Below are 14,396 nucleotides of genomic sequence, written 5' to 3' on the forward strand. Positions count from 1 at the left end.
CACTGGTTTCCAAAAGAGAGCTCATATCTTTATATTTCATCCTGTGCCGAAGCCAAAAGTATGCCCCACAAATGCCAGAAATACACTAGGGGCTTGACATTTCCTGTTTCCCTGGATTTAAACAAAGCCTTCTTCCAGAAGAGGGCATTCCCGTTTAACTTGTCAGTCACTCCCCTCCGTCCGGGACTCTCAGCACATGCCAAGTTTCATTCATTATTAACATACTAACATTTCTGGCCCTTGCTCCTCTTTTAAACACCTAACGGAAACTCCTAAGGCAGAAGGAAGCTAAAATGTTTTTTTAAAGTGACTAACTTAATAATTAAGCAAATTTGCATAAAGGCAGAACAAAGCAGAACAAGGCTATACAGAGGAGAAATGACAATGCACAGTTGGGAAACTACTTTTTTCACACGGATGGTAAAAGCGTTCACAGGCTGTTACAGTGACACACTTGGCCACACCGGACTCCTGTCTGAAGTTTAACGGGACTTTCGCCCTGTGTAGCAGACATTATATGTTAGTGAGTTTCTCTGACAGCATATACATCACAGTTTTCAGTCCGGGTGTCCTGTACGGAGCATATTCAGGGCTTTCCAGAGACAACACATGTTTGGAGGTTTCGCCATGAAAACTCCCTCTCCTTTTTCTTTAAATATGACTGATATTAATTTAGTGATCAAATGTAACACTCTTATATGATAATATTTTTTAATTATCATTTAAATCTGACTAATTTTCTAATTATTTGTCATAAATCAACATCTCAGGAAAATGTCATGCTGTTTGTTTCTAATCAAAACATGACTTTTTCTTTTACAGAACAGGGCGTACATGTGCACCGTAGACACCAGGACTTACAGCGTGCCTATCAGGCATTGATAAAGTGAAATTATATATCAATATTCCTAAATATTAGATTATATTAGGAAAATGTTGCCAACTATAACTCCCATTATTACACCTCTTTTTTCTCCATTACATTGATATGCAAATTAGATACAGTGAATATATACATTGTATTGAATGGCACTATTGCATAAATAAAATGGTATGTCAATTCATTTCGTTATATCTTTCAAAAAATATAGTTGATCATCTTTATACAAAGTTTGGTTAAAAAAATCCTGAAACCTAAAAATGTATTGGCGAATGAAAAAAAAACATTGTTTTTGCCTATACATGTCATTTCATGTTTGTTTTTTTAACAACTGCATGCTGATGTACAGAGGAAATAGCTTGACATAAATGCATAAAATATATATTCTTTTCAAAAAACTTTCTTTAGGGTCTCAGGAGGATATTCACAAATCAGCTTTGCAATGCATCCAGTTTGATCTCTATGTTCAGTACTACTAACAATTATAGTTTTACACTCTCACTCATTTTAATTAATTTATTTTTTTAACGTTATACACATCTTTACATGAATAGATTAAGTCATGGCTTAAAAAACAACAACTTTACATTAATATCTTTATTACAACAAAAATGAACCATCACTGAACTTACTGGACTATGACGCTATTAAACTTTGTTGCATTATTTTCCAGTTATCTCTGTAAAGCTGCTTTGAAATAATCTGTTTTGCAAAAAGCGCTATACCTAAATAAAGGTGACTTGACATGACTAAAAATATACAGTTATATATTTCATGTCATCTGTAATTATTCATGTGTTAATGAAAAGCATGGCGTAACAACGTCTGTTAATGTAGCCGGTTGTTAATGTTTGATATACTGCATTATTTAAGATTTGAATAAAGCTAATTAAAAGTTCTTCGCGAAATTACATTTACGAATGCTGCTGGCTTGTAGTAGGCTAGGCTATTAATATTTATAATTCAGTTTTTCCGTGAGAGTTCATAAAACAACGTCAGCATGTCCTAATGAAAATTCATGACTGAATCATGCTGTCACAGGTCTGTCATCTCGCTGCCGGGAAGGAGCGTCTGTGGGCGGGGCTTTGCCCAAACTGCGCGCGTCCGAGCCAACGCACCCGGAAAGGAATAACCTTTATGCTATAATATATAGCACAATTCATAGTTTCACTGGAATACAATCTATAAGCAAAGTTGATCGGTCCAAAAAGATAAACGCGAAATTAACTCAGTGTGTTATGTTCTCTAGGCTAAATGGACATCATACATGATGCTTGACAGAATGTCTGACAGAATTAACGTGCTTTCTAAACACAAACACCGATCGCTGATTCATTACATTAAACACGAAAACAATTAGGCTATTTATGATCATCATCAATGGAGAAATTTGAGTAGGCTAGCCTATAAAAACACAGACCAGCCTAAATAATAATCACACAGCAGATTTCACAAGTATTCAGATATTATTCTTATATAAATGTTGCCTTACCTATACCAGGAGCTGAATAGATGAAGTACAATGCAGAAGTGGAGAGCGAGAAGAGAAATAAAAGCCCGAGAAACGGCCTTCGAAATCTTATATGTGTCGGCATTATAGACAGATGTTCTTCTGTAGATACGTGGGCTATAGGCAGATATGATCCGTTAATAGACCCAGATGGAGAGTCCTAGCGCAAACACGCTGATTCAGGTGCGATCCCGAAAGGTATCCAATCTAGAAGGTTCACTCGTGTTAGCAGAGTCTCATCATCTTCATGTATAGATATCAGTATGTAGGGACAGCGTGCGCGCGAACACACAAACACACACACACACACATACACACACAGTCGCTCACACCCGCGCGCTGCTATGAATGGGAGCGCATGGGACTCATACGCACAGATATCACGGCAGTGAAAGGGACTGTAAGCAAAGGAGGAGTGTGTGAACATCGCAATGCATGACTTTACGTGATTACGTAACGCTGCACTCATGGTCCGGTTTTCATCAAAGGCTTTAAAACACACAGGGCGGTACAGTAGGCTACAGTAGCCAATAAGTGCGCGTATTGATCGCCAAGGGACAATTCATTTTTTAAGCCTACAGTATGAGCTACAAAAATCACATTAGCAATTAATCCATCTGTCTTAATGAACACCACGAGTCGACACCACGAATCGAATAAAACAAGCTTGAAAAGAACACCAAATAAAATGGAATGAAGTAAAACAAAAATGTGTTAATATAACAGTGATTGTATTGCAAACTTAGGTGTTTGAGATCCAGTTTATAGTTAGGCTACACACACACACACACACACACACAGAGAGAGAGAGAGAGAGAGAGAGAGAGAGAGAGAGAGAGAGAGAGAGAGAGAGAGAGAGAGAGAGAGAGAGAGCAAGAGAGAGAGAGAAAATGACATTCATTGTAGGTCGATCGTAAATTTAAACTCTAATGGCATGAAACCTTTCATTACAGACTGATGCATCACAGATATGCAGATTGTAGACACGCCCATCTTTTATGAATAACTCCCCGCAACCATCGCTGCATCAGCTCCGTTTTTTGAACTAGTCAAAAAATGTTTCTATACAACGATAAGTCATTCATTTTGTGGATGTTATCATGTATATCTGAATATCAATACAGGATATATACGTTTTATGACATTGTGTATGCTTAAAAATACCCGGAGGTTCAAACTACAAATTAAAACTACATTTCCCAGAGCTTCCGGGTAAATAATGATGACGATATATTTACTCTGCGAAACATGGATTGTGGCGACATGAGTTTAATTTTGCGTTTTTTCCCTTACGTCTAATGATCATCTATGTTTATAAGCACGATGAGTGTCAGTAATCGAGCTGCTGTAATCGGCGTGTTATTGATAATATTGACGGCTGATCTCGCGCGGTTTGTTGCGGCAGATGATCAGACACACAGTGAAGAACATGTCCATAATAATCCAGCTAACAGTGATTCACAGGATCAGAAAACTGCTGATGGACACACAGAACAGCTGACCAGGTATTACTGTATCTCATCTTCTGTATCTGTGAGTGATTGACTGCTGTGATGTGGCGTACAGCTACGAATAATATTCAGTAACATTATAATCATCACTAAGTTCGTCATAGAATGTCATAGTACACACACACACACACACACACACACACACACACACACACACACACACACACACACACGTGCAAGGAATGTAATGGAATATCCTGTACAATGATAGCCTAGATCTACCTGCAGTTATAGGCTGTACATGTCATGTACATATAAGTTATTTTTTCTGTCTTTCTGTTTAGTTAGTTTTGTAGGAGCGTTTAGAAAATACATCCATCCACTTTCAATGACAATAGAGATGTGAATGACATACATCTTTGAATAATATATTTTCATGAGGTAAAAACTTTTTGTCATTTAGATATATCTTAGGAGATAATATGTAGGCCGACATTAAATAAAATGTAAATTATGTAAATATATTCATCTGGTTAAATGTGACCCTGGACCACAAAACCAGTCACATGGGTAAATTTTTTTTTAACATTTTTTGAGATTTTTACATCACCTGAAAGCTGAATACGCTTTCCATTGATGTATAGTTTGTTAGGATTGGATAATACTTGGCCGAGATAACAACTATTAGAAAATCTGGAATCTGAGGGTGCAAAATAATCAAAACATTGAGAAAAAATGCCTTTAAAATTGTCCATTTATTTCCGCGCTTTTGTTGCATTCACTCACAAAAATAAAAGTTTTATATATTTACGGTAGGAAATTTACAAAATATCTTCATGGAACATGATCTTTACTTAATATCCTAATGATTTTTGGCATAAAAGAAAAATCTATAATTTTGACTGATACAATGTTGGCTATTGCCACAAATATGCGATTTGTGACTGGTTTTGTTATCCAGGGTCACAAATGACACAGAAAGCTCCAGCAATGACACTGTTCAAAGCACCACAGCTGTGCCCAAGCCTGCGACCCCTGAGCCTCCTAAAAATGAGCCCATCCTGCCGGAGCAGACGGGGGTCAAGGCCCAGGAAGAGGAGCAGTCCAGCGGGATGACCATTTTCTTCAGCCTGCTGGTCATTGGTGGGTAGCAGCAGTTGTTTTAAAGGCAGAAATGATCTCAATGTAAGAATGATGCATATTTCTTTTCTTTTAATAACTAAACTGCATCAGAACTGTATCCAAAGCTTTCCAGTTCTCAAGTTGTCTATCAGTGACGAGCAATAAGGAAATGCAGATACAGCATTTCCTTATAGTTTTATCACATTTTATCACTTAAAACTAATCTTTGATCACCAAAATTACATATTTAAAGTTTTTTTCCTTGGACAAAAAATGTCTTCATGTCTTAAAATAGCTTGAATGTAACTAAACTCTTGCCTACAAGGTTCTATGAATATGCAAATGAGCCCCGCCTCCACTCACTCACTCAGCTCAGAGATCCATTCGTTGACGATCACACGTTGATCTGATTGGTTACAAGGTAGTTTGTGACGTCAGAAACACCAGCGATTTCAAAGCGTGTTTTTGAGACTGCAGTTTTAAGGAGAAAATACTCAGCAATGCTGTCGACTTATGAATTTACACATGGTTTGTCTTAAAGCAAATTGAAAACACCACATAGACATATAAACACCATTAAAAGCTGGATTTTCACCTCAGGGGGACTTTAAGATAGTGGATGGTCAACTGCTAGGATTTCCTGAGTGGTTCCCAGTCTTGAAGATAATACATGTCACGTTCTCCGCTAGCTGGATCCCGAATGCAGAGATCTGCAGTGCTGGGCACATTTACTTCAAATTGTAGTCTTAACTGATTACAAGTTACTTTATAAAAATGTCTAGATTTACATATTTTAGGTTATGTATTCTGACTACTTTTTAAGTACTTTTAGATTACTCTTTTGACCTATCTCATTTATCACTTAGATTTGAATATATATATATATATATATATATAAAATTATAAAGAAAATATTTTCCATTCTTTCTTATAAACAACATGAAACGCATATTATGCCAGGCTTTCCCAAACTACGATTAATGAAAAAACAGCAGGGGGATTGTGAGTTGATGAAAAGCTAATGATTGATTAAATCATAAAAATGTGAAATTAAAATGAATAAATTATTTGAAAATAAAAACAATAAAAATACTATAAAATGATAAAATTAGAAATAATATATATATTTTATATTTTATTAAATTTGTGCTCTAAAATAAATGCTGTTCTTTTGAACTTTCTTTTCATAAAAAAAAAATCCTGAAATAAACTAAATATAGACATGTTTCTTGGGCATCAAATCATTTAGACTGATTTCTGAAGGATCTTGTGACACTGAAGACTGGAGTAATTTTACTGTTTTACTTTATTTTAATATAAATATAAATTGAAATAAATTCAGCATTAGTGATCATAAAATACTTCTAGCAACATTTTTTTAGTATATTTTATTGACCCCTGCCGAAGATACATTTTGTGTGACTTGAATTGACACATTTGATGGCAAGTGTTAATGGACTCTGAATGCTGATTTATGCATAGCACAATGTGTTAAGGAGAAGTTATAGATGTCAATGAAAAAATTGGGCTGGCCGATATATAAGTTAAGTCACCTTCATTTATATAGCGCTTTTAACAATATGGACTGTTTCAAAGCAGCTTTACAGTGATGATAGGTAATGAAAGTAACAGAGATTATTTTGGCTTTTACAAGTATACTAATAACTCTTTTTTCTATGTATCTTTTGTCATTTTTGTGACTTTCCTTCATGTTCAGCTGTTCCTCTATACATGAAGGTGTCTGTTGAGTCATCAGACAGTGTTTCCTCCTCGGTTGCTAAGGGCTACGCCTGGCCGAACGATGAAGTCACAGTGAGACTCACATGTGTTTTGTGTCATTTAAAAGCTCCGAGGTTTCAGGTTACGTTATGTGTTGATGTTTTGGAATTGGCCCTCTCCCTGGGATGTCATGTGTTAATGTGTGTGTTCGGATCATTGTGCCGAGTGTAGTCTTACATAATGACCAGCTCTGCGTATGATGAGGAATCATGCCTTAAATTCATTCATAATGTCTTCATAATGTGATCCTGGAGGCGTAATCTAGGTTAAAGTGTAATTATAAACCTGCACAACGCATCACTATGGGTAACAGTGACACTCTCACAATTCATCTTCTCTTGTCTCTTTATACCTAGTCTGACTGACAGGTAAAGCGACCAATCACAGTTAGTTTTGCTCCGCGTCATGTTTAGGGGCGTGGAAATGTAACTTCAATGTCCCTACAACAACAGTTGGACGTTTTAAAGAGTCTATGCCATGAACTTCACCTACTTTTGAAAACCCAGCGTTTAGTTGATCCTGATAAGTGTGCATTGTCACAGTTGTTTTTTCCATGAGGGGGTTTGGCATCACAGCATCTTTGTTTCCAGAGGAACTGTTATAGAACCGTTATAATTCCTGCAGAATTCAACCAATCAGACGGCGACTTTAAAAATCCTGAAGTGTTTCCAGTTTTGTGTGCCATATCAAAGACTAAAGAATAACAAATATCATATGATATTGCATATTAAATAGTGATGTTCTTGTTGGGTGTATCATTTATTGCAACATCCAATTACAAAAGGAACAAGCACATATACAAAAGTTTTAATAATTATTGATAACAAAAAAATATATATTTTAACTCTTTTTTTACCCTTTATTAAACACACATGGACTACCGTTAAAAGGTTTGGTCAGTAAAATGTTTCAACATTTTTAAAAGAAGTCTCTTCTGCTCACCAAGGCTGAATTTATTTGATCCAAAATACAGTAAAAACAGTAAAATTGTGAAATATTATTACAAATTATGTTTCTATGTGAATATATAGTAAAGAGTAATTTATTCCTGTGATCAAAGCTGAATTTTCAGCATCATTACTCCAGTCTTCAGTGTCACATGATCCTTCAGAAATCAGTATAATGATTTGATGTGTTAAAAACAGTTGTGCTGATGAATATCTTTGTAGAAACACAATGTATTCTCTGATGAATATAACAGCATCTTTGCTCAATAAAAGTCTTACGGGAACTTTTTATTGATCCCAAAATTTTGCACTGTTGAATATTTTTCCTGCTTATTTCTATATATGTACCTAAATTTACTTATAATTCTAAGATTATTAGTGCCCTAAATACTTGTTATTGCAAAACAAGGATAAATGAATTTGATGTCTTAAACATGTATTTTATTTTCTCAGCTTGATGACTGTGGTGCTGATACCAAGATATCACTGTGTTATTGCAGTAACTATAACTGTAGTAACAATTTTTGTGTGTGTGTGTGAGTTTTATTTATTGGTGTTTCCCCCTCAGGTATTTGTATCATACTCGTGCACCTGCTGATCAAATTCAAGCTGCACTTTTTGCCGGAGAGTGTGGCTGTGGTCTCGCTGGGTACGTCTTCATGATCTCATTCTTTTACCTCACAGTTCTTCATTCTTTTCTCTTCAATGTCGGTCGAGCAATTGAGTCTGTCATAATGACAGAAACACAAAACAGAGGCAAATATGTCCCTGCTGCATGTGACTAAGCAAAGTGTCTTAGATATCAGATCACTCTGCTTTAAGAACAATCAGTTAACTGATCAATAATGAATGTCAGGAGTAGGTGTGTGTGTTTACGGTATGAAACGGTTGTCCTGTTTCACAATGTGAGTGAATTAACACAAATGTAGTTCCTGTAAGATTACATGGGGATTGATCAGTTCCTCTTAGCATGCAAAAGTATTAAAGACAGTGGCTCAGTAAAAATTTAAAGCAATAGTTCACCCAAAAATGTAAATTCCCTCATCGTTTGTTTGCTGAAAGCTTGTGGAACGATGTTTCGATAGAGCTGAACATTTGGCATCTTTATAAACCACAGTGTAGTCTTGAACACACTGAACTTCTGTCAGTCACAGCCTTGTCTTCAATTCTGACAAAAATGTAATCTGGCACTTGCCTGACTAAGATCTGCTGTATGGAAAGAAAAAACTCTGCTGTTTTATTAGCGTTAATAGTGCGAGTAATAGTGTGTTCACTGAAGACAAAATAACCTTATAAAGTTCATACTAGAGCCCGACCGATATATAGGCGAGCCGATATTATCGGCCGATATTAGGCATTTTCATAACTATGGGTATCGGCATTTATAATGGCCGATAAATTAATATTAAAAAAATGCGGCCTGCGGTGATTCATGTAAGGGTGGCGCTGCCAATGAAGCACATAAAAGCTGTCACAATGAACTGGCAAAAGCAATGATATGAATACATCAAATATAGCAAGGAGACATTTTAATTGTTTATTAATAACAAGTGTTTTCAGTCATTGTGGGCTGCAAAGATGAAGTTGAGGAAGCGGACTCGCGATCTTTGAACTCGCCAGAGAGAAATGTACATTTCAGAAGGATTAGGCCTACATAAGCAGAGAGCAGTTTGTCTTTCGTTTTGATTTGTTCTGTTTAAAAGTAGACCTTTCAATAGATATATTTCTCAGGTCTATACGCTGAGTTTCGGTTCATTTATGAGACAAGTTGCAGTTCACTCGCCGGCGCCTCAGTTTCAAGATTATCTATTGTCTGAAATCAAAACATTCTTCTTATGATGTAACGAGTACATCAGGATTTGAGAGATGTGTTCCCAGTTCCGGCTGACCTAATCTGAGCAGCCTAATATTGAATTATAGAAGTATATAGAGTGTTATGTGAATGCTAGGTCAAAGAGATGTGTTTTTAGTCTAGCTTTGAACTGACAGACTGTGTCTGCTTCCCGGACAATGTTAGGAAGATTGTTCCAAAGTTTTGGTGCTAAATAGGAAAAGGATCTACCGCCAGCAGTCGATTTAGATATTCTAGGTATTATCAACTGGCCAGAACTTTGAGATCGCAATAGACGTGAAGGACTATAATAGGTTAAGAGCTCGCTCAAGTACTGCGGAGCTAAACCATTTAGTGCTTTGTAAGTAATCAGCAATATTTTAAAATGTATACGATGTTTAATAGGGAGCCAATGCAGTGTTGACAGAACCGGGCTAATATGGTCATACTTCCTGGTTCTGGTAAGAACTCTAGCGGCTGCGTTTTGAACTAGCTGTAGTTTGTTTATTAAGTGTGCAGGGCAACCACCCAGTAGAGCATTACAATAATCTAGCCTTGATGTCATGAACACATGGACTAATTGTTCTGCATTTGTCAATGAGAGCATATGACGTAATTTAGATATATTTTTAAGATGGAAAAATGCGGTTTTACAGACTCTAGACACGTGACTTTCAAATGAGAGATTGGTATCAAAGAGCACACCCAGGTTCCTAACTGACGACGAAGACTTAACAGAGCAGCCATCAAGTGTTAGACGGTATTCTAGGTTATTATGTGTGGAAGTTTTTTGTCCAATAATTAGAATCTCTGTTTTTTCAGAATTTAGTAGTAGGAAATTACAAGTCATTCCAATTTTTGATATCAACTATGCATTCCGATAATTTTGTGAATTGGTGAGTTTCGTTAGGTTTGGAAGAAATATAGAGCTGAGTATCATCAGCATAACAGTGAAAGCTATTCCATGTTTCCTAATGATATCTCCTAAAGGTAGCATGTACAGAGTGAACAGTTTCGAGATTATCTATTGTCTGAAATCCAGGCATTTGGTTGATGAAACATTGATTAAAATTAAGATATAATTAATAAAAAACGAAATTGACTTTAATGAAAGGCATTGTGCCTTCTGTTCGAGGTCTATGTGAAAGTTTTAAAGCACTTTAGTGCCGCTTTCAGAGCTTGTCACGTCCGTTTTTTCCTCATAAATGTGAACACGAAAAATAAAATAAAATGATTATTATATGTTCTGTTGAGAGCCAACCCTTCTTCATCCAGTGGGTAGTAGCCTAGGCCAGACTATTACTTTTGATTTGCGCAGTGTAATTCACTGAATTGATTTATCTGCTGCCAGCCTCCGTCACGTATTGTGTGAGCTTGTGACTATTGCAAGCGCGCAGCTGAGAAGTCCTGATTATATTGTCTGCTATATTTACTTCTTATTTATTAAATCCAGGCAATTGGTTGATTAAACATTGATTAAAATGCGTGGCGCAAGCCCGCGAGTGACACATCTCCGACAGTAAACACAATATATTTGGTGTTTCTTTTCCAGGGATTCTGATGGGAGCGTTTATCAAGATCATTGAGTCTCTGCAGTTGGCCAACTGGAAGGTACGATTCTCTCGCCATCACTTTGGTTTGCAACTGTTACTAACATCAGTGTTTAATAATCCAGTATTACGTTGTCAGTCAGGTCTTCTGACCAATTGGGAATTTCATTAAGCGGCGTCATTACAGCTTCATTAAGCTGTCTCATTACTCGACCGCACTGTACTTTTCTTACTGAGATTTGGTTGAAATATGTACACTACTTTTGGTTGAAATGTGTACACTGCTCAAGTACACTACTTTTCAAAACTTGGTCAGTAAGATTTTCATTTTTTACTTTCTGAAATAAATTGATACTTTAGGATGCAATAAATTGATTAAAATGAACGGTAAAGGCGTTCACATTGTTACAGAAAATTCTGTTTCAAGTAATGTTATTTAAAATTTACGATTCCTCACAATATCCTGAAAAAAAAGGGATCACGGTTTCCGCAAAAACATTAAAGGAATAGTTCACCCAAAATTGAAAATGTCCCGATTACTTACTCAATATTCACTCTTTTTCTGATTATTCACACACTCCTTGTAAACAATTCTTCGCAGAGCTAGACTAAGCAAGCATTTGTGGTTAAAAAGTATATATATATATTTTTCTTTTTCTATAAATGACTGACAGTTTTGCTAGACCCTTATGTGTCGGCTGGGGTCATGTGGAGCTCTTTGAAGCTAACTAAATATGAATTTTTGGCCGTCAAAAATGGTCTATATTGGGCAACATTCACTTGCTTTAGATGGAGAAAAGTCCTGTAATGTTTTCCTCCAACGCTTACATTTCTCTGCGGCTGAGGAAAGGAAGTCAAGTACATATTGGATGGTCTGGGTTTGAGTAAATAATCAGGACACTTTCAGTTTTGGCTGTACTATTCCTTTAATCAGCACACCTGTTTTCAACAGTCATAATAATCACAAATGTTTCTTGAGCAGCAAATTAGTATATAGGGCTGCACGATATTGAAGAAAAATGCGATGTGTGATAAGATGCGATATGTGATACGATAATGCTTAAAGTGTGTAAAGTAAACTTAATTGATCTATTATATAACCTACATACGTGTTTCACATTCTTTTTGTGACAAGAACACATCCCTACAGCTTCTGAAAGTGAACCCTCAGTGTTTTACTGAAGCAAGTGTTATTTTTAATCAGTGTAAACCACAGGGTTCAGGGTTTCAGGTTATCCTACATAGGTTTATTTAACAACAGAAACTGAATAATCAAATGTAAATATAAAAAACGGCTTAGTTTTCAGTCTATGAATTAAACATATTTACTGATTCTTATTAAAGCTTACAAAAGTTATTCAGCCAAGAGCAGCGAGGGACTTTCTCTTTGTCTTTTGTTCCGTCGCAATATGCATATCGCAATATATACATTTGCGATATTTCGATAATTTCGATATATTGTGCAGCCCTATTAGTATATAGAATGATTTCTTAAGGATCATGTGACTCTGAAGAGTAATGATGACAGGAATAATGAAAAGGTTAGTTGAAGCGTTCATTGTAAAAGATTCTGAGAGCAGAGGAAACCATTCCACACACCATATATCTTTCTCTCCTGCGCTTCTCTCTTTTCCTTCCTCTTCTCATATTTTGACTGTTCCTGTCTCCTGTTTCATTCTCTCGCGCTTCACATAGTCTCTCTCTCTCTCTCTCTCTCTCTCTCTCTCTCTCTCTCTCTCTCTCTCTCTCTCTCTCTCTCTCTCACGCATTTGCTTCTCATGCCTGCCTCTCTTTTCTCTTCCTGTCTCCAGCTTTTCATCTCTGTCTCTGGCCTTAATTAACATTTTTGTCTGGGATGTGAGGTGATGCCAGGCTCTGTGAGTACAGAGCTTCCTTTTGTTTGAGGAAGTAAAGGTCAGGAGGGCCTCAGTTCCCGCTGTGTGTTGGTAACCCAAGAGCCTCTGGATGAACGGTTCAACTGGAGCGTGTCTCTGCTTCATTCCTTCCACTCTTTTCTGCTTTTTTAGATCACATATTCTTGAGATGTGACATAGATCATGTTTCTAGAAGGCACATAATATACAAAACATATTTTCAAAATTGATTATTCATGTAACCGTCTTGTTGATTTTGAAAATATGTAGTTTTGGAAGACATTTTTGTTTGGTCATCTGACCACAGTAAGGCACTTTTCTTAGGGCACCTTCACACAGTTGTGCTTTAAATGTACAGACTCTTCTCTGGCTGGGTTTTTATCATGAAACTGTTTTCAAAATGGATAATAATCAGAAATGTTTATTGATTATCATGAGTAGTGATGCAGAAAATATTGCTTTGCATCACAGGCTATAGAAAACTTTAAATGTAATATTTCACAATATATTTTTTAATCAAATAAATGCAGCCTCGGTGAGCAGAAGTGATTAATTCCAAAAACATTTAAAAATCTTACCGACCCTTAACTATTGAATGGTAAAATGAGGGAAATTATTTAACAAGCTGTTTGAACAATGGTGTTGCCATGTTTCAGTTGTGACGCAGACACGACACATTTTTCAACTTATTCATAAATATCTGATGGTGTTGACTAGGGGTGTAATGAGACACTTATGAGATGAGACAAGATTGGGTTCACGAGAACGAGACGGGGCAAGATTTTTGCACAATCATTTATAGAAATCCTCAATGTCAGCAGGTGCATTTGCAGGTGAAATGTTTTAACTAATAATCTTGTCATTTCAGATCTACTTTCTGAGTATTAATGATCATATGCATTGAAAGACAACAATATACAAGCACTGTAAAAGGTTTTGCCACAAACTCAACTGACTGAAAGTATGATTTCACACGAGTCTCTTCAGACCTTACTGTACATTTATGAGCTTCCAGAACTTCTGATTGAGCATGGAAATAAAAACAGCATAAATAAGAAAAATAATGTCTAATTAATTGCAAAAACCATAATCAAAGTACAACCATTAAGTGCGACCATAATCAAAGTACTCGAGCAATATTCAAAGTGCAAACAGACACAAGAGCTAAGAGCTACATACGTCTACAATAGTTTACAATGGTTTTTATTCTTATAAAAACAGCTAAAGGTGCCGCGGTGTACACCACAATGGCCCTCATTTATCATTCTTGCGTAGAAACGGGCGTATATGTTGGCGTAAGATTATGCTTACACTCCTCTAACCGCCTGATTTATGAAGCTGTGCGTACCTTTGAAATCCAGGTGTACGCAATACCTGCCCTTGATAAATGCCGCGGCTGAAAACGATCGTCATTAGAATAACACGCCCCTATATATTCAAGTATCCGCTTCC

The 14,396-nt window shown here is 36.4% G+C and overlaps 2 protein-coding genes across 2 annotated transcripts in view; one reads left to right on the forward strand and one right to left on the reverse strand.

Moving 5' to 3' along the window:
* b4galt5 (UDP-Gal:betaGlcNAc beta 1,4- galactosyltransferase, polypeptide 5) overlaps positions 1-2,893 on the reverse strand; it is a 34,574-nt gene extending 31,681 nt beyond the window's left edge. The window contains exon 1 of the mRNA XM_077217787.1: positions 2,373-2,893. Coding sequence (XP_077073902.1) covers positions 2,373-2,475 — 103 coding nt within the window. The 5' untranslated portion in view covers positions 2,476-2,893. The remainder of the gene's footprint in view (positions 1-2,372) is intronic.
* A 703-nt stretch (positions 2,894-3,596) lies between these two features.
* slc9a8 (solute carrier family 9 member 8) overlaps positions 3,597-14,396 on the forward strand; it is a 55,717-nt gene continuing 44,917 nt past the window's right edge. Inside the window, exons 1-4 of the mRNA XM_077217777.1 lie at positions 3,597-3,895; positions 4,803-4,984; positions 8,258-8,338; positions 11,073-11,131. Of these exons, the coding sequence (XP_077073892.1) occupies positions 3,699-3,895; positions 4,803-4,984; positions 8,258-8,338; positions 11,073-11,131 (519 nt within the window). The 5' untranslated portion in view covers positions 3,597-3,698. The remainder of the gene's footprint in view (positions 3,896-4,802; positions 4,985-8,257; positions 8,339-11,072; positions 11,132-14,396) is intronic.

Source organism: Siphateles boraxobius, unplaced genomic scaffold (genome assembly GCF_051911475.1).
Source record: "Siphateles boraxobius isolate OS27281-9 unplaced genomic scaffold, OSU_SipBor_1 76, whole genome shotgun sequence".
In the NCBI taxonomy this organism is placed as follows: domain Eukaryota; kingdom Metazoa; phylum Chordata; class Actinopteri; order Cypriniformes; family Leuciscidae; genus Siphateles; species Siphateles boraxobius.